Source organism: Drosophila erecta, unplaced genomic scaffold (assembly GCF_003286155.1).
Source record: "Drosophila erecta strain 14021-0224.00,06,07 unplaced genomic scaffold, DereRS2 tig00000092-arrow-pilon, whole genome shotgun sequence".
Classification (NCBI taxonomy): domain Eukaryota; kingdom Metazoa; phylum Arthropoda; class Insecta; order Diptera; family Drosophilidae; genus Drosophila; species Drosophila erecta.
Window position 1 is genome coordinate 3,891,425 of NW_020825207.1, and position 22,582 is coordinate 3,914,006.

The 22,582-nt window shown below is 43.9% G+C and overlaps 3 protein-coding genes across 5 annotated transcripts in view; 1 reads left to right on the forward strand and 2 right to left on the reverse strand.

The window, feature by feature from the left end:
* Positions 1-22,582, reverse strand: part of LOC6547257 (Krueppel-like factor luna) — a 114,622-nt gene that overhangs the window by 80,961 nt on the left and 11,079 nt on the right. For 2 of the 3 annotated variants that reach the window (XM_026980372.1, XM_001976107.3), the window contains exon 2: positions 17,444-18,018. In XM_026980372.1, coding sequence (XP_026836173.1) covers positions 17,444-17,545 — 102 coding nt within the window. In that variant the 5' untranslated portion in view covers positions 17,546-18,018. Of the gene's footprint in view, positions 1-17,443; positions 18,019-18,254; positions 18,311-22,582 lie in introns of those variants that run through there. The other variant, XM_026980371.1, reaches the window with a different exon arrangement.
* LOC26526904 lies at positions 3,932-4,198 on the forward strand. The gene has a single exon (XM_015157391.2). It carries the CDS (start codon positions 3,932-3,934, stop codon positions 4,064-4,066), a length of 135 nt encoding a protein of 44 aa, XP_015012877.1. The 3' UTR covers positions 4,067-4,198.
* On the reverse strand, positions 4,774-5,095 carry LOC113564350. Its single transcript, XM_026981178.1, is given in 3 exon segments — positions 4,774-4,856; positions 4,859-4,952; positions 5,051-5,095. Coding segments are annotated over 3 exon segments (222 nt in total).

Below are 22,582 nucleotides of genomic sequence, written 5' to 3' on the forward strand. Positions count from 1 at the left end.
GCGAAAAACGCGTGGAAAACTGTTTGAACAGCAAGGAGCTGCTGCAGCAACTGTATTTAGAGGCGCCACCAGCGCTAGAAGCGTGTGTGTGTGTGTGTGTGAGCTGCGCTAAGTGCCCGTGCGCCTCGTCCTTCGTCCTTGTTTCTTCTACCCGCCCAATAGCACCCCGCCCCCCAACGCCCTTTATTGTCCTTGTTTGCCTGTTATGTTTTTTAGCTTTACGTAAATTGCGTAAATTGTGTGCATTTTATTACGCTACACTTCACGCTGTCACGCCCCCAACTCCGCTGCCGCCCACCGCCATACATCAACTCCTTCTCATTTTTGCCCACATTTTCGCCAACTTTTTGTTGGCTGCTCTGTCAGCGCGACGCAAATGTCTTCGTCACTCTTATCAGGTGAGAACGGTGAGATACATGGCCGCAGTTATGTTCCCATGTTGCGTGTATAGTTGCATGTTTTATGGTTTGATTGCCCCGCAAATAAGCCTTCAGTTTTGACCCATTTTGCAGCAAATGAATGTATATTTTTCGGCCATCCACTCAAACCTTTCACGTCACTCAATCCCAATTTTAATAACACATTTTTTGGGGGCTAATTGATACGCCTGACGGCATCGCGTGACCAAAAACAGAACGCTAAGCGACAAAGATAAACAGAAGAAGAAATAAAAGCGACAGCAGAAGAAAAAGAAAACGAAATCCAAAATCAAATCGCAGGGCGCCAACAAACTTCCACGCGACGGCGTTCAAGTTCATTGCCATTTAGGCCAAAATTGGCGCAGGCGGAACTTGTCTTTGGGCCAAAAACGCACGAAGGAAGCCAAAAATACAACAACCGAGCAACCGCAAAACGAAAACAGAAACAACACAAAACAAAAAAACAAAAAACCAAAAAAACAACAAAAAAACTGAACTAAAAAAAACAATTCGTATAGAAAGTACAAGAAAAGCACACACCATGCTTTTACACGGCTATTTTGGGGCACGCACGTAGCATTCGTGGCAGCCATCGAAATAGATGAAATTGGTGAAAATTGAGGCATTAAATTGCACTCGATCGACGGATCGACGGATCGAGATCGAGATGAACGATGCCCAGCACGTTTTTCCGGCTGGCGAGAAGAGCCAAATAAATAAACGAAGGCCCAACACATGATGCATGCAGCAGGCATTTAACGCATTTTGTTGCAATTAATTTTTGCCTCATGCCGATTTTGGGGTGTGCGCGAATTGTTGGTTGCCTGCCAAAACGGCAGCGCGAAAAATCGGAATCTTTCAAAATGCGAAAATCTCACATGCCCGGCCATCAAGTGGTTGCAAATGAGATTTCTCATTGCACTCGTAAAACACGGAAAATGCACTCAAAATGCAGTCGCAATTGCATTTAACACCATTTTCCGGGCCGCCGGCGGGTATGAGGTATGTTACTTTTGATTTATTTGCATGACAAACGGGTTAATTACAGCGTGTTGCGGCGGCAGCAGCACGGCGGCTAACAAAAACAGGAATGTTTTTTCCATTGATGTTGCACGGCCGCAATTGTTGCATGTCCGCTGCAGTTCGATGATGCAACGCCAGGCAGGCACATTGTGGGCGTTTTGTCAATGGCGCCAGTGCTGCTTTTGCCAAAAAAAAACGTATATTTATGTGAAAATGTTTTGCCAATTGACAAGCTTGTCGTCCTCCCTGCAACGTTAGACCAAGCGAAGTTTTGGAGCGCCACGAGGCAGCCACTTGGCACCGGGAGGTGCAACGTCATTTATTACACACACAACACGGACAGCAAGCGTTCCTTTGTTATTTGATGGAGCTTGAGGCCGGCATTGAGTGTGTCCATAATGGAATTTTTATTTATTAAATGAGAGTCGCTGGCGATCGCCTGTGCCGTTGTGTAATTTATCACACAGCCTGGCCGGCCAGAAAGGAATTTTCTGCGGGATTTAATGCCCTGACAATGGGTGTGAAGCGCTGGAAAAAGCCACGATGCTGGTGGCATGGTGGCATGGTGGTGGGGTGCTGTGTGTGGAATGTGGAGTGTGGAGTGTGGCAATGCATAACGCATTAACAAACGGCTTTCAGCTGCATATTGGCTTTTGTGATTAACGCTCACACATGCAGCGCGGCAAACGCATTAAAACACTGATACCCTTGTTGCTGACACAGGCTATCGATAGCCTCGATTTAACCCATGTGTGACCGAAACTAGTGCGGAAAGTCAGTACGGAAAGTATGAAATTTATAAACAAAGATAAGCCTTAATTATTTATATTTAGAACAAAATGAAGGCTTTCAAAATGCTGAACTTGCAAAAGCCCCTGGTTGGGCGCCAAGTAAAAGTTTGCAGCTACAGCTTATAGTCATTGCCATGGGTTAACGGCGAGCGCTTTTTTCAATATTATAACGACTGTTAAATGCCACAAATTGTTTAATGCGTCGGGCTGCCACTCTGCCCACTCCTGCACCACTTACCCCCACCAGTCTGCGCTCCCTCCAGCTTGCGATGGCGTTGAATCCACCTCGCCAACCACCGAGCGATTTATGCAAATGCAACCAATGCACTTAGCGCCGTTAAATAAACAAAAGCATTATCAGCACCAGCTCCAGCAGCAGGCAGACACAGAATGCAAAATGCAGAGATGCAAGACAATGCATTAAATTCCCTTTGCTGATGTGTGGAGCGCAGCCACAGAACGGCAGCAGCACACACATCAAAAATTCACTATGCAACTTATCTAAATGCACTAAATTACACATTAAGCAAGTATCTTAAATCAAGACCTGCACACACGGACACAATCTAAGCGCATAAACAACAGCAACTGCAAATTTGCAGTAAGATGGCTGGCAAATTGAGTTGGCATGCTGCTACTACTACTATTACTACTACTACTACTGCTACTACTACTATTTGTCCTAGCTGCTTAATTTGCGTGCGAGCTCATATTTTGTAGTTTTTTCCCCCACCACTGCTGTGCCTGCCCTCCATCGATTATGTAAATGCGAAAATGCACATTAAAGGCATTGAATTCCATTACGAACGCATCAGCATCATCAGCATCATCATCATCAGCATCGCAGTAGTCGCAGCAATTGTGGCAGTTGCATGAGCGAACGTTGCAAGCCCGGCAGTGGGATTCAGTGGCGAGATCTCAGCTCTGGGCGCCCATTGTCTTGCGGTCTGGGCGAATTTATAGCTCGCCAGCTACTGCGAGTGCGAGTCCCATGCACAATGAAGTCATTTGCTGTGGAATGTACGGCGGTCGTTGCGGCAAGTGAAAATGCCTGGCCCGAATATCGTAAATCGTTTGCTGCTTGCTTGTCTGTTTCGCGGCGGTATTTTCATTAGCCAAACACAAATTGAGGCAACACGACACGACACGACACACAAAACCGAAAGAAAAACACTTAACATCAACACGAAAAAGACTAAGCAAGCACCAAGGCTAAAACGAGCGAAGTGGGGGGCTTGACGGCTGTTTAGGCCAAGTCGAGCTCAACGTGGCTTAGTGCGAGAAAACCAACAGAAACCACTGCACAAGCCGCGCTTGGCCACGGATTTGTACCTGCCTAACCCTTTGCCGCTGTTGGCCAATGACCAAACAGCAGCTTACAGGTATTCAATGCCGACTGACTGACTGTCCGTCCGGCGGTTTTGGGCAGCGGGCCCCATAATTTGGTGGTCCGTCCAGAGGATGTGTGAAAATTTCAATGTCGGCCCGGGGCGTTTGAAAATGCAGCTGGCGCAAATGTGCATTCAAATGGATCTTTTGTTTGCCGGCTTTCACTGCTGACGCCGCTCTTGGCCTTTGTGTTTGGCAACGCATTTCACACTTTGAGTGGTGAAAATCTCTCTGACGCACAACTCAGAAACTCTAATCGTAGCTGAAATCATTGGAAAGCCCTACAAAACCAAAAAAAAACCCTGGAAAATGTTGTGGGACAATCAGGAGTGTGGCAATCAAGATGAGGGATTCGAGCGGCCCAGCAGAACCCTGATTCTGGTTATATTCACCCTCGCCGTTTTCCTGAAGTTGTGCATCATTCTGGTGGAGATTATGGTCTGAGTGAATTACCTGCAATGGGACGAGAGAAAAGATCGTAATTAGTGGCTGTTTTCCTTCATTTTTCCAATGTGCACAGATAAGTAAACAAAGAACTATAAAAAACCGATTCAGTGGGATCAAATGCTGAAGTGACTAGAGTGCAGTTTTAGTTTGATCTTTGCCTTCACAGGACTCAAATTTCAACGAGGGTGAGTTGTCTTTCCGTTTCGCTTCGTCACTTCTTTGCTCGTTTCTCCTCGATTTTTTTGTTTTGGGTATTCGATTACAGAAAGGTTTTCGTTATTAGCCTTTGTCCTCATCAGCATTTGACTTTTCCCATTTCCCGCGCAAACAAAGCGTAGGAATGCGGAAAAAACCGCAAGGGTAAAACATAATTTCATTTGGCCTGCTGTGCGGAACAGTGAAAATAATTTGACAACTTACTTAAAAATATGTCACATGAAGAAGGTCAAAATTTGGTGGCTAGACAGCCGTAAAAAGGGTTGCCCCAAAGCCCCAAAACCCCCACAAGTCCCAGAAGTCCCAAACACACACAGGCGGGCCTCAAGTAGCGACGCTTGCGTCTGGAAAATCAAAATGAAAATCCCCAAAAAAAAATAAAAAAAAAGGGGGAGCAACTTTTATTAAAAGCTGTCAGCGCGGCAAAACCCCAAACATATTTCGTTTCTCCTCCAGCCAGCCAAAGCTGAAACGTCATCGTGACTTCATTAGGAATTCTTCGAGTGCTGCGCGCCTTTCGGCCAAAAAGTTAGCCGCCTGCGTGTTGTCCTTTGATCAAGTTCCATTTCATTCTCACCTGTCTGGCGGCCAGCAGCCGTTCTTTGATGTGTTGCGCCGGCGACAGGGACAAGGACAAGGACGAAAAAGGACGAGGCGGCGTGGGTGCCACAGGGATAAGCCACCAAGGAGCGCATCCACATCAGGCATGCATAAAGCGAAGGCCCAAATTAGCCCAATTGACAACTCGCAAAAGGGTTGGCTAACTGTGTTAGCAACCCGTAGGAGAACGGTGTGGAAGGATCGGGCCATTTCTGATATGGATATTGCCACGCACAGTGCCTAATTAGAATCGATTTGGCTCGAGGGAGATCCTTTTAGCCCGCGCCCGCGCCCGCGACCCATCAAAAAACAATTAACAATTTGAGGCACTCAATAAAATATTTAAATGCTAAAGCAAAGTGAATCAGATGGGGTGAACCCTTTGGCCCAACATTCGAGTGGCAAGAGGCAAGTGGCAAGGAGCCGAGAGCGAGGGCAAACAATGATAAATTACAAATGAAATTGTAAAAAGGCGCAACAGCCAAAACGAAGTTAAGGACAAAGAAAGCGCGGATAACAGAAAGTGGTAGACGAAGGAACACGGCGCCCAATTAACGTGGACAGCATGTGCCACGCCCCATTTGGGCTGACATTCCATTTGGCCATGTCGACTCAATGATTACTTTCGCCTTTGATTAATTTGAGCTCATCGATATTCCCGATGTGCAACCCTTTCTTTTTGGTTTGCTTTTTTTTTCTGTGTGCGGCACCCGCCCGTTGGCCTAATTGCTTGCCTAATTTAATTGCCACGAGTGTAATTTGTGCCGCTCAACTGACATCTGTGACAATCGGACGACAGCCCATGGAACTCGAAGGCAGGACCTCTGCCCTTTGCATCCGTACACTTCCAGTCGCCGCGCTGCAAGTCTCTAATCAGTGCATTTGATTAATGGCAACTTAGCTCCAATCCAACCGAAATCAACTTTTCCTCTTTGAGGGCAGCAGCTGGGCGGAGGTGTGTCCAAACACCTCGAGCAAACCACAAAGTCATTTCCGCACTTTTCGGCCAGCATCATTAATTACAAAAACCAATAAAAGTGTTGGCCGAGCATTTAGGCCAAAATAAGTTGTCATCATTAGTAACAGTTACAAGTTGACCAGGCAAGCGAAGAGAATATAAAAAAGGCAGCGGAAAAGTCTACGCTGCTCGAACTCGACCAAGTAATACTCTCAAGGGAAAACTTTACAACTTTAAGTTCATGGCGCAAATTCCTGTTTTTTACTAGTCAGCTCACACCCTTCACTTCCTTTTCTGACTGTAAAAATGTCTTCTAGGCCAGATACCCACTTTGATACCCTGTTTTTTGTACTAGCAAGCTCACGCCCTGCACATCCTTTTCAAGTCGAGTAACCAAGAACGGGAAACTGACAGAGACAAGGCGCCTCGGTTACTCGCAAACAAATTGCCAACAATTGATGAATGTCTGGTAATGAGACGCGCCGCTCAACATGGCCCAAATAGAATACGAGGGAAAAACTTAAGCTAAACGCAACTAAAACTCTGTCAAAAGCTGTGAGCGAGGAGGGGAAAGCGGGCGGAAAAACCCAAACTCTAGGCGCCAGGCGAAGGAAAATGGCCCTTTGTATTGGGCCTATAAATAAATAGGCTTTCCAATATACAGCACACACACAAGCGTGTGTTTGGAGCACTGAAGCCATTCGGAAAGCAATCTGTGTAAAAGTAACGTAGTCATTAATCATTATCATATAAACATCAATTGGTGTTTAGAGTGTTTGAAAACCGGGGGCAAAGGAGAGAAACCCGGGCGGCGGAGGAAAATCTCGTTTTTTTGTCGGGAGGGGCTGCATGTCTTGGCCAATGTTATTGATTGGCCATTCAGTTGGTATCGAAGTCGTTGGCCGTCTCTCAAGGAGTGCAGACAGCCGATTCAGCCAAAAAAAAAAAAAAAAAAGAATGAGAACGTAAGAAATTGGAAAAGAAATCGAAATGAAATTTACCGTAAATAAAAACACACATACATCCAAAAATGGAGGGAGGGAGTCAGTCGAATGTAAGTAGAATGAAAAATTTAATTTATAACTGTGTACATATATATATTGGCCATCTCTTCCGCAGCAACTTCCACTTCACCCAATTGGCCCCAAGCAGGAAAATATACGAGAAAGAATCTTTGGGTAGCTGGGAAGCTGCTTCAAAGGTTTCCTGTTTGGCCCGATTCAATGCATTAAGGCGAAATCATCTTAGCCGAAATCAAATAAAAGCGACAGACTCGCACAAACACTGAAAGCGTGGGGCGGACAAACTATGCTGGCCAAGATATAAATCAGCAGAAATAAGACAAATTTTCGGAAGCAGCTCGCCGCGTCTCCTCAGCTGGCACCTAATCAAAGGAGCCGACAGACAGACAGACAGACAGACAGAGAATTACATGTAATCAATTTGTCATAATAACCATCAGGGCTTTGAGTATATCAAGTATATCAGAATGTATCTTTGGCTGAGTCATTTAGCGACAGTTAACCTTGAACCCCTCGAAACGAAAAGGAAAGGCCCCTCAAATGAGGCGCGAATCTTTAGGACCCACTCCTTCGGCATGACACATTTATCAGCTCCCACATGGGAGAGCCCCTTATACTCATTAGTATTTCATATTTATTTCGAGTTTCTGTTTTCCGTACTCAGAGCTCGATAAGAACAGAGGAGAAGTGAGCTTATCTGAGCTGGAAGAAATCCCATTCTTGCTTTCATCTTCTTTTGAAATGTGTATAAATATAAAAAGTCAAGTTATTCTTCTTATTCTTATTCTTATTTTATCAACAGCCAGCAGCGCAACAACAAAATTCCTCCAGCCTGCTGGGCCATCAATCATTATCATTGGAGGCCTATACTATAGCCTACAGCCTCCTCCACTTCCGAGTTCCATCCTGTTTGGGCCTATCTCGCTCTGACTCAGACCTCCCAGCATTTGTACATACTTACATATATTTAATTTCTTTTGAATTCCGTTTCCCCTACCCACTTGCCACTTGCCACTCCCACTTTCCACTTGCCACTTGATAAATTGCTTTCGCCGGGATCAGTCCATCGACTAGTAGACATTTTATTTGGCTTATTAATTTTTCTATATTTATATTCGGGTCTGGCGACCGCAGATTTCAATTACAAAGTGTCACGGGCAACGAAAAGTTGCCACCAAATAGAATTTCTCCCCCAAACGGAGACTACTTTCTCCAGCCCAGCCACCTCGCACTTGCTCTTGAAGCATTTTCAATTTGTTTAATGCAATTGGGGGAACTTTGCGTCTGAAAAGCGCGTCAATTGATGCACTTAGGCGCTAAGATCTTCTTACACAAAAGGCGGACACGACGCAGTGGGGTGTGTAAATTGATTTCATTTTTGGGCTTGCCATCAGACAGTGTGAAACATACTTGTATGTGCATATAACCCAAGGAAGAGCCCAGGCCTTTGGAGCGGATGAAGGGGTGCCACTGTTTGGAATGGGCTCTTCAAAGTGCATTCGATTCCCAGGCCCAGGCACAGGCACACAATCCACACCCTGAGAACGCGTTCTTTCGTGATGTTATATGAGCTGAAAACTGTTTGAATGGATGATTAACATGCATATATGGACGGGGTTTTTCGAGGGCGAAACGAAGCGAAACAAAATAAAACAAATTCTCTGTTATTGTTGCTGGCAAAAGGCCTTCGCATTGATAGCCAGCATATGAGACACACAAAGGGTTCGCCAGATTCAACAAGCCCTCTGATTCACGCCTTATCAGTGGCCGCAGGAAGCTCTGGCAGTCAACAGTCCTCCAATTCAAGTGCAAATCGAAGCCCAAGACCCCACATTAACCCGTGGCCAGTATCGGCCAGAAATTTTAGCACCCAACGCCCCTATCATTGGGCAAACATCAACACACCATGCTCGAACTATAACAAAAGGCGTTCGGCCCTGCAATTGCAGATGTGGAGGAAAACTCTGGGAAAATATTGAGAAATAAGGGAAAACAATTTACCGCCATATGCGAGCAGGCGGGTCCTGATCCCTTTTATGGCCAATGTGTCAGCCACCGAAAACCGAAAATTGCCTTTGTATACACATCCAGCACATAGTAGTGCCACAAAACAACAGCCTCACAAATTGTTCTTATCATTGTCGCCTCTGGCCGGCTCTTAGGCGGAAGACATTTGGCGCCAGTTGGTCTTATCACTTATCAGACAAGCGGGCAGACGACAGGCAGCCTGTGCCTCTCCAAGGTCGAGGTTCAGCGCATGTAATTTATGATTGGACCCTTTAATTAGCCGCTGCGAGGCAGCTGACAACTTTCGGGCTGCAACTGTCAACTGCTTTTGTATTGAGCCCAACTGCTGGCCACATCGCACCAATCTCACCCGCCGGCGAAACACCCACGCACATCTCATCGCTGCCGCATTTGACATACATTTTTCGCCGGAAAACTGGATGGATTAGGGCTGGGGGTGTGGGGTGGCCAGAGGAGCCAGGACTAGGCCAGACTGCCAGCCGGCAACAATGGCGTTCGTCTAGCAGCCCCCGCACCCAAGCAAAAAAGCTGGAAACTCATTCCACTCGGTTTACAAGCCCAAGTACAAGGCAATCATATTGATGCCCTTTCGAAGGGTATGTCATACTGTCATCCAGTTGACATATCAATATCCCCTGAAACCCAAATGGGATGAGCTGTTGGTTTACTTATGAAGGCTAGGAAGGGATGTGTTCTTAGTCCCCAAAGATCCATTTAGAAACCTAAACTTAGCTGTCTTTATTGCTTTCGTAGTTTCGCAGTTAATATATCTTTCAGAAAGCCAGAAAAAAGGCTGTCTTTGAACTTAAATTTTTGCACTCCTTCGTGGAGTGAATGTATTAAAAATGGAAAAAGTTAATTTTAAGCGAAACCTTTCTTTAAAAGTTAAGGGTAGTACAACTTCGACCACACTTATTTTGCCTAATTTCTGGTTTCCCCTCCTTGCGTGCCATAAATTATGTACGACTCACACAAGCGCACACACATCGCCAGCACCCTCAAAATATAAAAAAAAAATAAATAAATAAATAAAAACTCACCCACTCGTCTCGACGTGTGCAAAATTAAACAAAACGGCAAGTGTGCAAAAAATTTAAAATACACAATTTTCAAAATAAAAATGTTCGTGCAATTTTCGGTCCTTGTTCTGCTTCTACCCTCCAGTTTTATATTTTTGTTTTCTGTTTTCTTGTTTTTGGGGTTGCTGCTGGTGGTTGGTTCTGGTCTGGTTGGCCTTTTTCAGTTGTTCTACACAAAATATTCAGCTCGCTTATGGTTTTTTTTTTGGGTTTTTTTTTGGCCCAGACATTATTTGCCCAAGACGTTGACGATGGCGGCTTGGCCCGTTTCGTACTCGTTCTGCTCGTTTACCCGAAGAAATGGAAAACAATTTGTACTTGGATTCGGATCCGTATTTGTATTTACTCGAAATTTACATAAGAAATAAAACAATGAGTGTGCAATTGGCTGTGGCATAATGAAATTGCGTATCTGCCGCTCAAATGAGTTGGCAATGAAAGATGACAGCGTGGTAGGAGGACTTTTGCCCAAGGACTGAGGCACGTGGCTCTCGAGTGGCCAGCGACCATTCGCATTATTAAAAAAGGATTAGTTTGTGCCGCTCGTAAAATTGCCAGGACATTGCTGGCTCTTTTTTACGACCACAAATCGCACTTTTTGCGAGTTCGCGTTGGCCCCGAAAAAGATTCATTTCGGGCATAAAATGGCGCACAGGAAAATAATAAAAAAACAAGAACAAAATCAATCAATTGCTTAGACCCGTTTTTATGGGCCAACTTGAAGCATCTCTTTAATGGCCCGCAGTTGCTTAAATACGAAAGGCTGAAATGTATACGAGTGTCTATGTGTGTGTGTGTTTGTCTGTGTGTATGTGTGTGTGTGGAGGGAAATTAAGAGTCAACCCACACAGGGGGATTTTTCCGAACGGCAAAGTGGGTGTAGGCAACCCAACCCACGTCGTCAGATTAGCAAGCGACCCACAATCAGTGAACTCCTCTCGCTAACAAGGCAGGAAATACTGAAATACTGGAAGGATGGATGGGGCTTTCGCACAACTGGGGGGGTGGGGGGTATAACACAACTGTAATTAATACGAAACATATCCACTCATTACTAAGAGACTTTATCAACGGCGCACATCTTCCGACCCGAGGAGCAAAAGAGCAAAAAGAACCAACGACAACGTCAACCTCGAATGCCAACAGAGATGGGTTTTAGGAGCATATAGTGCTGCAGCATCCTCCATATTCACACACACACGCACACACACACACACACCTACTGTATAGCGACATAATGATGGGGATGCCAGGATAAGAACGGTGGGGATATAGACAGAGACCCACAAAGATGCCAACTTGATGTATGAGTCTAATAAATACAAATTTATCAGGCAGCAGCCGAAGCATACATAATTGTACAGCCAATTAGGAATGGATATAATTCAAACTTAAAGCACAAAGACAGGAGCATCGAACGAAGTCCGAATCATCGTGGGGTATTTGTATCTGTTAGTGACTCTGATCAAAATACAAAGTGCAGACCTAATCATGATTTATATAGTCTGTCTGACTCACAGTTCAAGTTCGTGTCGAGCGGTTGGGTGGTGTTAAAATGGGTAGGAAAATGGCTAGGAAACCGAGGAAACAGCCGACAACCGGCAACTCAATTATGCGCAATTTACAAGAGTCCTTGCCAATCTAATTGTAGGCATTGCATTGCAAAAAAAGCTAAAGGCAACCGAACAACACACGCAAAGTTTACATTTCTGGGGTGGCTGAGCTACACTTCCGCCGTATTTCCGCTTTCCTGCGAATTATGAAACGCCGCAACAGCTGTACAGAATTTTAAACCCATGCGGGTGGTTTGCTATCGAAAAGGAAAAAAAACAAAAACCAAAACTTAGGACTGGAAAACTTCAAGGCGGATGTCACATACCCCTAATTGTGGGGCAGTGGAGCTCACATGCACCCGGCGATTATGAAAATAATTACGAAATCAAAAGGGTTTGGTTGCCAAAGGTTGGGACGACCTAATCAGCTTAGTAGCATAGAAAGGTAATCCCCGGAGAACCATTACATGCCTTGACCATTTTTAATGATTTTTTTAATGCCCTCCATTCTACGAGTACACTCGTATACCCACTGCAGAAGACACCTTTCGGGCGAAAGAAGACTAATCGCAGTTATGCAAGAAAATCCCGAGTACGGCGTTTCTGGGGTTTCGAGTTTTCAGTGTGCGTCTGGCTTGCTCGCCGCAAGTTGCAGCAACTTTTCTGGTTAACTCTGCGTGTGGCACAACTGCAGGATGGCAGTAAGCCAATGTGCCAGTGCAACCGCAAGGCAGTCGAGAAACGAGATGAAACGAGTCGAGGCTCTCAGCCAGGAGCCATATCATAAACTTGCACGTAACCAGTGGGAAGGAACCGAGTGCAGTGTTGGCCAGATCGAGCAGCGAACCGCACCGCGCTCATGCACTGAGCGAAACAGTTACGGAAAGTGCGCTCAAGAAAGGCAAGAAAGGATTGAATGAGTTGCTGGCCTAATTAAAAATCGAAATGTAGCTAAGAAGTACTTCAAATGACTGCAAAACATATAGTACTTTTTATGATTGTTCATTTCAGAGTGACTAGCTACTTGTTTCTGTCAGTGGCTCTGCGCTGCTACTGCTGTCGCATAGTTAAATGTGAGCTGTGAGCTATGTGCGCCACATACGAATAGCAGTACGAATACGAATACGAATACGAATCCGAATCCGTACGTATATGAGCATCTAATGTAGCAGACACACACGCCGCACTCTTGGGCTGCCAGATAAACATACACTGGCATTCCACATGCCACATTATGAGCATAAATCCAGGGGGCAGCCCACAAAAACTATAAAAGGACTCTTCTGGGGTGGGTGCGACTGCGGAGCGCGCATTTGATGATTAATTGCAGCCCAGATGATAAATGATTGAGGGTAATAGGAGTAGCAAACGTGGTAGCTGCTGCTTAGTTGGATTTCGGTGTGTGTTGCGGAAGGGGACTGGTGGGGGGAATGTTAGGGGGAGTGCCGCCTGGTGGCAAGTATTTAAGGCTCACGGACGCCTGGCCCGCACGTTCGCCTTGCCCCGCACGTCGAGCATATTTTCAGCAATTGCACGTATTTGGGATTTCCCCCATCCCAGTCGCATCTTCGTTTCCAACGCCCAAATCTTTCACTTCCTTCACTGGGTTCTTTCGACTCATTTTTTGCTGGCGCTGCTAAAATAACTGTTTTCCCCATCCCGGCTAGACTAAGATTTGGCCATGCACTGCGCGAAAAGCGCAGGTACATAGGTGATTTGCTGCATATCTCATTTGTACCTCAGCAAATTCTTTACCTTGCCAGTTCATTAGCACATGAACAATGGCTCATTTCTGAGTGCTGTTATGGCGCGAATTCCCACGGCACTTCTCTCAGTGTAATCAATGAGGTGTGCCTGTGTGAGTGTGTCACTCTGCCTTTGGCTTATTAGGTGTAAGTCAATGTGTGTGTGTGTGTGTGCATCTGTCTTCATGAATTTCCCAATGGCAGCATCGTTTTCGGGGGCATTTCTTTTATTTTTTACCATTCCCCCATTCTTGCCACACTTTGTTCGCGTGTGTGTGTGTACGTGCCATTTTGGGTTTTGTTACGTTTTTGCGTGTGCTAAATGTTAACTGCTGATTGCATATTGTTCGCTGGGGGCGGCGAGGTGGTAGTCGTCGCTGATTTTGGCACTTGTGCGGCATTTCTGGCCGGTAAAAACAATTGGCAGTGAAGTAATGTAATATACGAATGCATCTATTTTTTATGTTGCACATACAAAGCGGCTTAATTCGAAATATTTTAAACGCATTAAATGGCAACCACAGTTGGGTAATCGCTTCAAAATGCGGCAAATGTGGCATTGGTTGATAAAGCCACATCAATGGACACTGATAACTAAGCGAAAATCCAATCGAATCCGCTTAGACGCTTGAATTAAAACCAATATTCTATAACAACATGCAAATCGCCAAAAATTCTACAAATGAAATGAAATTAATCGCAAATAGATTGGCAGACATATTCATCCGTTTTCACACGCCTGGCAACAAAAGGAATATCCATTGAATTCGGTCGGGATTTTGGTTCTGGCTGTTTATACAGAAATGAAAGAATAACATGCCGACCAAATCGAAATCAATCTGCAGCATATGAAATAAATTAAGAGTAAAAACCAAATACCATACCATACCCTCGTTTGTATTTATTTTTGTTCGCATATTTCTGCTTTCTCTGCGCTTTCAAATTGTTTTGAGTGTGCAGCATAATTTCCCAGCTTAGATAAACATGCTCGCCGGGCTCAAGAAATAGATAGAGATACAAGTACAGATACAGAAACCGAAACAGATACAAATACGAATACTGAGATACTGAGATACAGCTCCCAGATGCGCATGTAAATTCATAAATAATACATATGCAGATGCGGATTGGTGTTGTTTGCTTTTGCCACTGCCATCAGCGAAGCAATTGGGATCCAGCAGCTGTTCAAACGAGAAGACACAAGTGTTCGGCCGACTGACTGAGTGACTGAATGACTGGCAAACCGAATTACGCATCATAACCATAACAAAACATAGCCAAACAGTCCCCTCACCAAAACAATTACAATAAAACAATAAGCAGCAGCAAAACGCAGCCGCCGCATCGGAAGCTGGCGGAAGTCAACGGAAATAAACAAAACATCCGCAAGTTCTAATTACAAAAGCCACCAAAACAGCTACAGATACAGATACAGCCACAGATACAGCTACAGCTACAGCTACAGCTACAGATACAGATACAAATGCAGATACGGCTACAGATACAATGAGGGGGCGCAGCCGGGTGAAAGGTCGGGGTAGAGAAAGTTTCAATTCGGATTGCGTCTCCTGCCCTTACCCACCCCCTCCCCCCACCTGCCGAAACTTATATTAAATGCAGCAATTCAAAGTTTTTAACCCCGCATCAAATTTAACCGAAGAAATAAAACGCCTAAATGACTCTGGCTTGCTGCAATCTGATCTCGAAATGCTCTGTTATTTGTAATATAAGTAAGTATAATATATAATCTTGTATAAGTTAAGATTATATACTTATATAATGGGAAAATAACATCACCAATTTGAATATAATCCGACTGAAATACGAGTTTCATCAAACAACATTACTAATTTTAAATTTAAAGGCATTACTCACTTCACTCTAAATGGCTTAACACTAAAAATACAACTAAAAAAAAAAACAAAATAAATAGAAACTGATTCATAGTCAAATTTCAGTACTTTAAACTAACGACTCTCGCTTCAAGTGCAGCGACTAACGATCATTTCGAATAACTCATGGCATGATGAATACGATTCCATATTTAGGGTATTCGAAGGCACTCGAATTCAACGAGCGAGCAAAAACCAAAAAACGTCAACCCCCGACGAGTGTCGGCAATACAAAATACGAAAAGTTATGCAAAAATGTGTACTCGAGTTCAATTAAAAGTTTTTAAGTTGTGCAAATGGAACGAGTGCATTGCGTCTTCAACTGCGACTTTCCAATTCAGACGGCGAATTCAGAACTCAGACTGAGAGGCGGAACTTTGGCTTAATTGCCGTGTGCCCGGCCAAAAGGAATTTAAATACAGCGAAAATCGTGTAGAACAGAGCCCAGAATTCAGCAGACGATAAGATTAGTATGAATTCTTTATTTTTTTATTTCTTTATTTGGCTCCGTGCGGTAATAATACTCAAACCAAATTTGACTCAAGATATTGCGGCCGCAAGCAGTTAAAGTTGAAGGCCAGCTGGAAATCGAAGCGAATTGCTAATTTTAGTTTAACATTCAGAGGGAAGGGGTACAAATTTGAATACTTTGAATACTTTTTGGCAAATCTATGTTTTTTTTTTTGGCACATTCCGCGAATTTCTGGCTGCCATTAGTTGAGGTTTCAATTGAGGCATGCAGCAAATGAATAAAATAAATCAAACAGCCAACAGCACAGTGCGCTGTGTGTGTGAGTGTGTACAAACTAAACAAATAAACTGAAGGTGTGAAAAGTATCTTTAAATTGGTGCGAGCATCAAGCGGTAGCCGACTGGGTATGGATTCGAGTGAGATACCAGATACAAGATACAAGATACGAGCTGCAAAGTGGGAGGTTGAAGGAGCAGCCGCCGCTGGCGAAGAATCCTCCGCCTTATCGCAGATTTCCCTCGCCGAGTGAATTACGACTTTGCGTTTGATGGGCAAACAAAAAAATACAAATAAAAATACGAAATACGAAATACAAAATACAAAATAATATAAGAAAAAGAACGCAACCAGAGAAACTGAAAGCGACACCGAATCCGACACACACAATCTTCTTATGCGTCAGGTTTTTGATAACACCAGAGCAACGAGAAAATGCCAACGGCATTTCTTAACAATAATACCAGCAAACGACGAGCAAAACAACGGCCAACAAAGCTGTCTGCAATCAGCTGGCGGCGGCTTCGATTCGTTTTATCAGAGCGGCCAAAAAAGCCAAAATAAAATGATAAATAAAATACAAGCCAAACAGAAAGCAGAAAGAGCTCACACACACAGACACACATATGCATATTAAGTGTGCGAAAAAATTCGCAAACTGCACAAGTATGTGAGCTATGTATTTAGTATATATACTATGCATGCCCTCAGATGATAACCGCGAACTGCTGCGAATTTTACTTATTTAGGGGCTGGCATCTATTTACCCGGCTCTTCCTCTTGCTCGCTTTTTGCACACACACTCGTTTAGCGTGTTTGTATATACACTATATAGCACACTGTTACGCTTATCAAGAGTTTATAATTTTTAGCAATTTAATTTTAGCCCACGCTCGTTCAGGTAAATTTCAAGAGAGTGTGGGACCTTGAAGCGATTTCTTCTTTCATTCACTTTTGTTGGACAGAGAAACAAACAAAAGATCACGGGTGGAGAGTATTCATGAGTTTATTCAATTCCCGAACGCATACATAATATGTATGTATTACGCAACGCCTTTCAAGGAAGTGCGCCTAAAGTCGGTTAATGCCATCGATAAAATACCACCGACTGGCCTAAGAAATTGAGTCTATGATAAATGCTGGACTAAATGCTAAATAAATAATGAACAAACTAAGCGGGTGACGTCAACTGGGGGAAAAATTATAGTGGAAAGTGGAAAGGGTAGAAATTTGATTTATGTTTATAGACTTAAAAACTTAAAAAGCCACAGACACAATAGGAATGCCCAAGACGAATTATGAAATCGAATAGGGCGCACTGCTTATTTTTGGAAAATCGAAAAAGTCTGAGATTTCACTGCAGTGGACAAAATGCTTTAGTATTTAGTTTGCAGCTGAAGTTTGGGCCAGTTTACTCAAGAAGAAATTGGATTCAGCTGCACACAAATACGAAAAAATCCTTTGACAGACTTGACTTTGGACAAACCCAACTTATTCACTTATTCACTCATTACTTATTCACTTGCAACTCACCTGTTGCCATTGATCCTCAATCGACGGCTGCGACGAGTAGTAGCCGGTGGTGCAGATCCGCTCCAGCTCGCTGAAGATGTTGCCACTCGGAAGGATATCCATCTTGCTATCCTCTTCCTCGCAACGCAAAAACTCTAGGGACTCCGTTTTGAGGCCGTTTTTCAAATGTTTCACGAAGTGGTTGCAAGGAAAATGTGCACTCAAACTGTTGGTGTGGCAACAATTTGAGGTTTGCTTTTGATGCAAATTTTGATTTGATTGGCTACAACGATTACGATTACGATTACTTAGAGCGATAGATATATTTTGATTAGCTTAATTTGATTTATTTGATTTCAGACAGATTTCTGCATCCCGACGTTGACCGCATTTTAGCACTCGCGTTTGAATATTGGCCTATATATGAATAATATACAGCTAATATGTAATTATGTACACTTTGCACACGCTCGTCATTTATAAGTGGTATTTTCTTTTTTGGTTTCTTATTCACTTAAATTTTTTTATTCATTTCAGCACTTTCATTCAGATTTGTTACATTCCAATATTACTCGTGGCCTGTTGTGTGTTGGTTTCTGCAAATAAAAAAACGAAAAGTGCAAATATAAACATTAATCATAGTGTTTTCCATAGTGGTTGCTTAACCCCAATTATTTTCTAGGCAATTCGCTCCATTTTCGTAATCCGCCTTTTCCCAAACATTTTCGCCGACTCATCGAGAACGAGTGTTAATAATTCCCCTATATTTTTTTAAAATTTTTTTTGGAACTATGCAAAGCTTATTTTCCCAGCTAGCTGCTAGCTTGCTCACATTTTCATATCGCTCTGGGATCGTTTTGGCCAAGCTCAACACTTTTTCACTATCAAAACACCGTTTTGGGTCAGTAACCCCGATTCGAAACACACACCTTTATATATATATGTTTGTGTGTGTGTGTATCTATGTGAGTAAGCATGTGTATGTATATCTAACTATGGCCATGCAGTCGACGGTGTTGGGTTCGAATTTTATTATTATGATAGTCAACAGGGGCTCGGTTTTGAGCCACGGACGAGGGTTTCGGCCGCAACTGAGTCTCAGCCTGTGTTTTTCTTTAATTTCTAAGCGTTGTACCTCGCTCCTCACTCCTCCTGCCACCAATACGTGCAAGTAATTATCTGTGTGTGTGTGTGTACGTGCATGTGGCGGTGTAAACCCGGTCTGTTGTCGATTTTTACTACCTGTTTCTTGTTGTTGTTTGAGCCGGGCTCTTTCACAACGTTTTCGTGTTAACTGAAAAAGAACCACCACAGCCGAAACCCAAATTCGTTGACCGTCCGTGTGCACTTTTGGACTTCTTTTTTCCCCTGTATTATGTTTTTCAACTTGTTTTTTTTTTTTTTTTTTTTTTTTTTGTTTCTCTCTCTTTGGTACAGTTTTGTTTTTGTTGCTGCATGCGGCATGCGGCAGCGGTTTCCCTCTCTTTTTCTGGCCAAATTAGAACTTTGCAATGCATTTCTGCTGGCCCTGGTAAAAGCAACTTTCATTACTCAGCCGCCAGTGGGAGAATTATGTGTGTAGGGGGCCGACTAGTGTCGCCGATGACGGGAAAGGCAGACTGAAGCTGTATCTATTCTTTTGGAGCTACACCAAAGGAAACTCTGTGTTTTTCCGCGCGCTCTCCAACCGCCGGAAAATCCATAAGTGGTGCACAAAATCAGGGCGTACAATACTATTAGTGTGCATAATTTATTTAGCACAGAATGCATTATAACTAAGCTTTAGATAAATCCAATAGGTCATGGGTCATTGTTCCTATTTTCCTGATGCCTTTATGATGGTAATTCTACATTGTGGCACTTTCTTTAAGCTCTACACAGCTGCTTATCATACCTTCATTGCTCGCTAATTTAAGTTGCACATCTCGGCATTTTTCCGAGTGTACTTCTCTCCCTTTCACAATCACAGACGATGGGCCACAGTCAATGGCATTTTTATGTTCTTGACTCTGCCCCATGTGTCTCTCTGTGTGTCTGCCATATCATTTCTGTTCTGTTCTGGTCTGGCATGTTCTGTTCGCTTTGTTGGCTGGCTGGCTCCCTGGTCTTTGACAATAAGCATGGCTTATTGATTTTCCAGCAGCATTTGAAGGCATTTTCATCCCGAACCTTTCACACACTTGTCCTGCGCTCCGAACTCTTCCTGTTTTATTGTTAGCCATCCAATCGCCCCCGCCCCCGTCCCCGCCACCGATCCCCTGGCGGTCGTTTTCATTTTGATTATCGAACATTTTTATCGCTAGACATTTTTACAAGTTCCCATATTATATATGTGTATAAAATGGAGAGAGCACAAAAACAAAAAACATTAAATAGAATAGGGGAACCGAATCGAAACAAAAAGTTACGTCTGGGGTACAGTTTTTGGGTCCAGTCTGGGTTGCTTGTGTTTTTGGCCCTTGTCCAAAGGGTTCCGTTCGGTTTGGCTGGGCGTGAAATGAGCGGATGGCCGCCGGTTCGCATTTCGCTCGAAACTGGAAACTCAATACGCTTTTCGTATTGAACTTTGAGTTTTGCGTCTGGCCGGAATGGCCGTTTGGTCTAATTAACTGCTAACCCAGTTTCGGTGCGCTATCGCTCAAGTGAAATCAAATAAAGGAGCGTGCTCCGTACAGCTGCTCATTAAGTTTGCGATACGAAAATCCCAGCCCACCAGACACCGAAAAAAAACACAGGAACCCACACAAGTCAGACCTGTCCCCCTCCCCAAGGAATCTCCATTGCCACGCAGCCCAGCTGCATTTATGAGTGCAGCAGCAACAGTCGCAGCAGCAGCAGCAGCAACATCCCAGGCAGACACACGTAAAGATACTTTACTCAAATACCCTTCAATCAACAACTTAACGCGCCACGAGGGCAGACAACCACGTTAACTTCCCCGGTTCTTCCCTCTTCTTCTGCTGCCTACGTGCGTTTTAATTTGAATTTTTTGTTTCCCCGACTGCTCCATCGTGCTGCTGCTGCTGCTGCGTTGCTGCCGCGGCTGCTGCTGCTGCTGCGTGGCCACTTCAGCGCTCAAGTTGATTTGGATGTGAGTTTGGAGTCGCGATTGGAGTTGGCGGGGTCTCGAGCAGTTTGTTTTTGTTTTGTTTTCCATTTTCGAAACGGAATTTTAAGCGCTAAGAAAGCGCGGGATCCCAAAATGTTGTTGCCGCTGCTGCTGCTGCTGCTGCTTCTGCTGCTGATTGTTGTTGCACATCAGAAACAGAAACAGAACCACATCGCAGCGACCTTAACGGGCAGCCAGACTTGGACTTGTATCCACTCAGCCGACAGCAGCAGCAGCAGCAGCAGCAACAATAGACAGTGAAAACGTCATCAGCAGTCCAACGGGTATTTGCCTGCATTTGTGAGACTTTGTAGCTGCTTTTCATCTTCCATTTCTTCGGCTTGGGGACAGCCACACTGGGAGAAAAACGCCACAGGCTCTCAAATTGCGCCTATCTAAATGTTACACCGTTAGCATAGTTTGACAAGTGGGTTTGGTGATATAGTATTAGTTTGTCTAGGCTTAGAAATAAAATAAGTATGCTTGCAGCAGTTATGCATTCTGTGCGTTTTCGCACCTTTTCTCGCTGTGCACAATGACATGGCAACAGCAAGACGAACCGAAATGAAATGAACTTCATTCCCCGAACTTGATTTGCCTGCTCTCCTACGCAAAGGGGACAAGCTCTTCTCACATTGTACGATTTCCTGCTCGTATTATCCCCAATCCCCATCCCCATCCCCATCTCCATTCCCCATCCTCCAGCGTTCAGTCACCCACATACGATACGAGTATACTCTTAGTTATGTGGCATATAGCATACAACACAGGCCAGAAGCAAATCAACACTTTGTTCATTTCACACGTGAATTGCTGCGGAGCAAAGGCAGGCGAAATGAAAAGGGGGAATTTTCATGGCTTGTCTATTTTTATATCGCATTTTGTTTACATTCCAATTCGAGTGGGAATTTTCCTTTAGGAATATATAAAATTGGAATGGCAGGCACACGCATTCTCAATTAGAAAAGCCCATTTCATTTTCAGCTCTTGCGGTTACACGCGGTTTGACATTGAAACATTGGGAACATAGGAAACACAACTTCTATAACCAAACTCAATCCCCTTTGTTGTATTACACAGGGAAAAAACGATTTTCAAAACTAGTTCTTATTATAACTAAAGTAACTAAAGTAACTAAAGATGCTGTGCAACACAATGAGACGCTCTTATCAACGCAAGCCTCATTAAATTTTTTTATTGACAGCTAGTGTTGGCATTTCATACACATAAAGATTTATTTCACTTGATTGCAGTATTTATTTGAGGCGAGTATTTTTAGAACAAGTTTCCAGATGGGAAATCACACGTTTTTCTAACTGCAGAGGCCACAGTTTTGAGGGGAATATTTAGGAAGAGAAGGAGTTCGACATTTTGCTGCGGCTTCTTTGCGGTTGCCAGCAATTAATTCATATTAGGGCAAAAATGTTGCTTTGGATTTGTACCTGTTGGCAGGGATATGCACGTTATGCCACCGCAAAAGGAAGTTCGGAAATGCTGTCAAGAGATTTCCTTGCCATTTCCCATTTACCATTTCCCAATTCACACAAATTGACCGGCCGAACAAGAGGCAATCCAAATCCGAGCCGGATGGAAATGGAGATGGCAAAGGAGTTGGAGTTGGAGTTGGACTTGGAGATGGAGATGGAGATGGAAAACTGCTGGAGGGCAGATAAAACAAATGAAGAAATTCCCTTTCTATTCGGTTCGGGCCGTTCGCGTCATTTATTTTTAGTTGCCAAACTGCTTCTGTGTGTTTATAAACAAAGCGTTATTTATGTTCTCTATTTTATTTTCGGTACAGTCAAATAAATATTAATAAAGACTGTGGCGCGTATATACCAAGGCGACAGTTCGACGGGGGCACTTTATTTTCGGCCTCCCGACACATGTGGCATTCCCTTTAATTGGGTCCGGGATCCATAAATATAAGCCTAAGTCCTACGAAAATATGGCGAGAGTGATTTTGAAACCCATTAGCGGGTAATAATGTGAAATGTGGACTCCCCCCCAATTTCATCAACGCCAATCTGGAGGAACACTCAGCAGCGAGT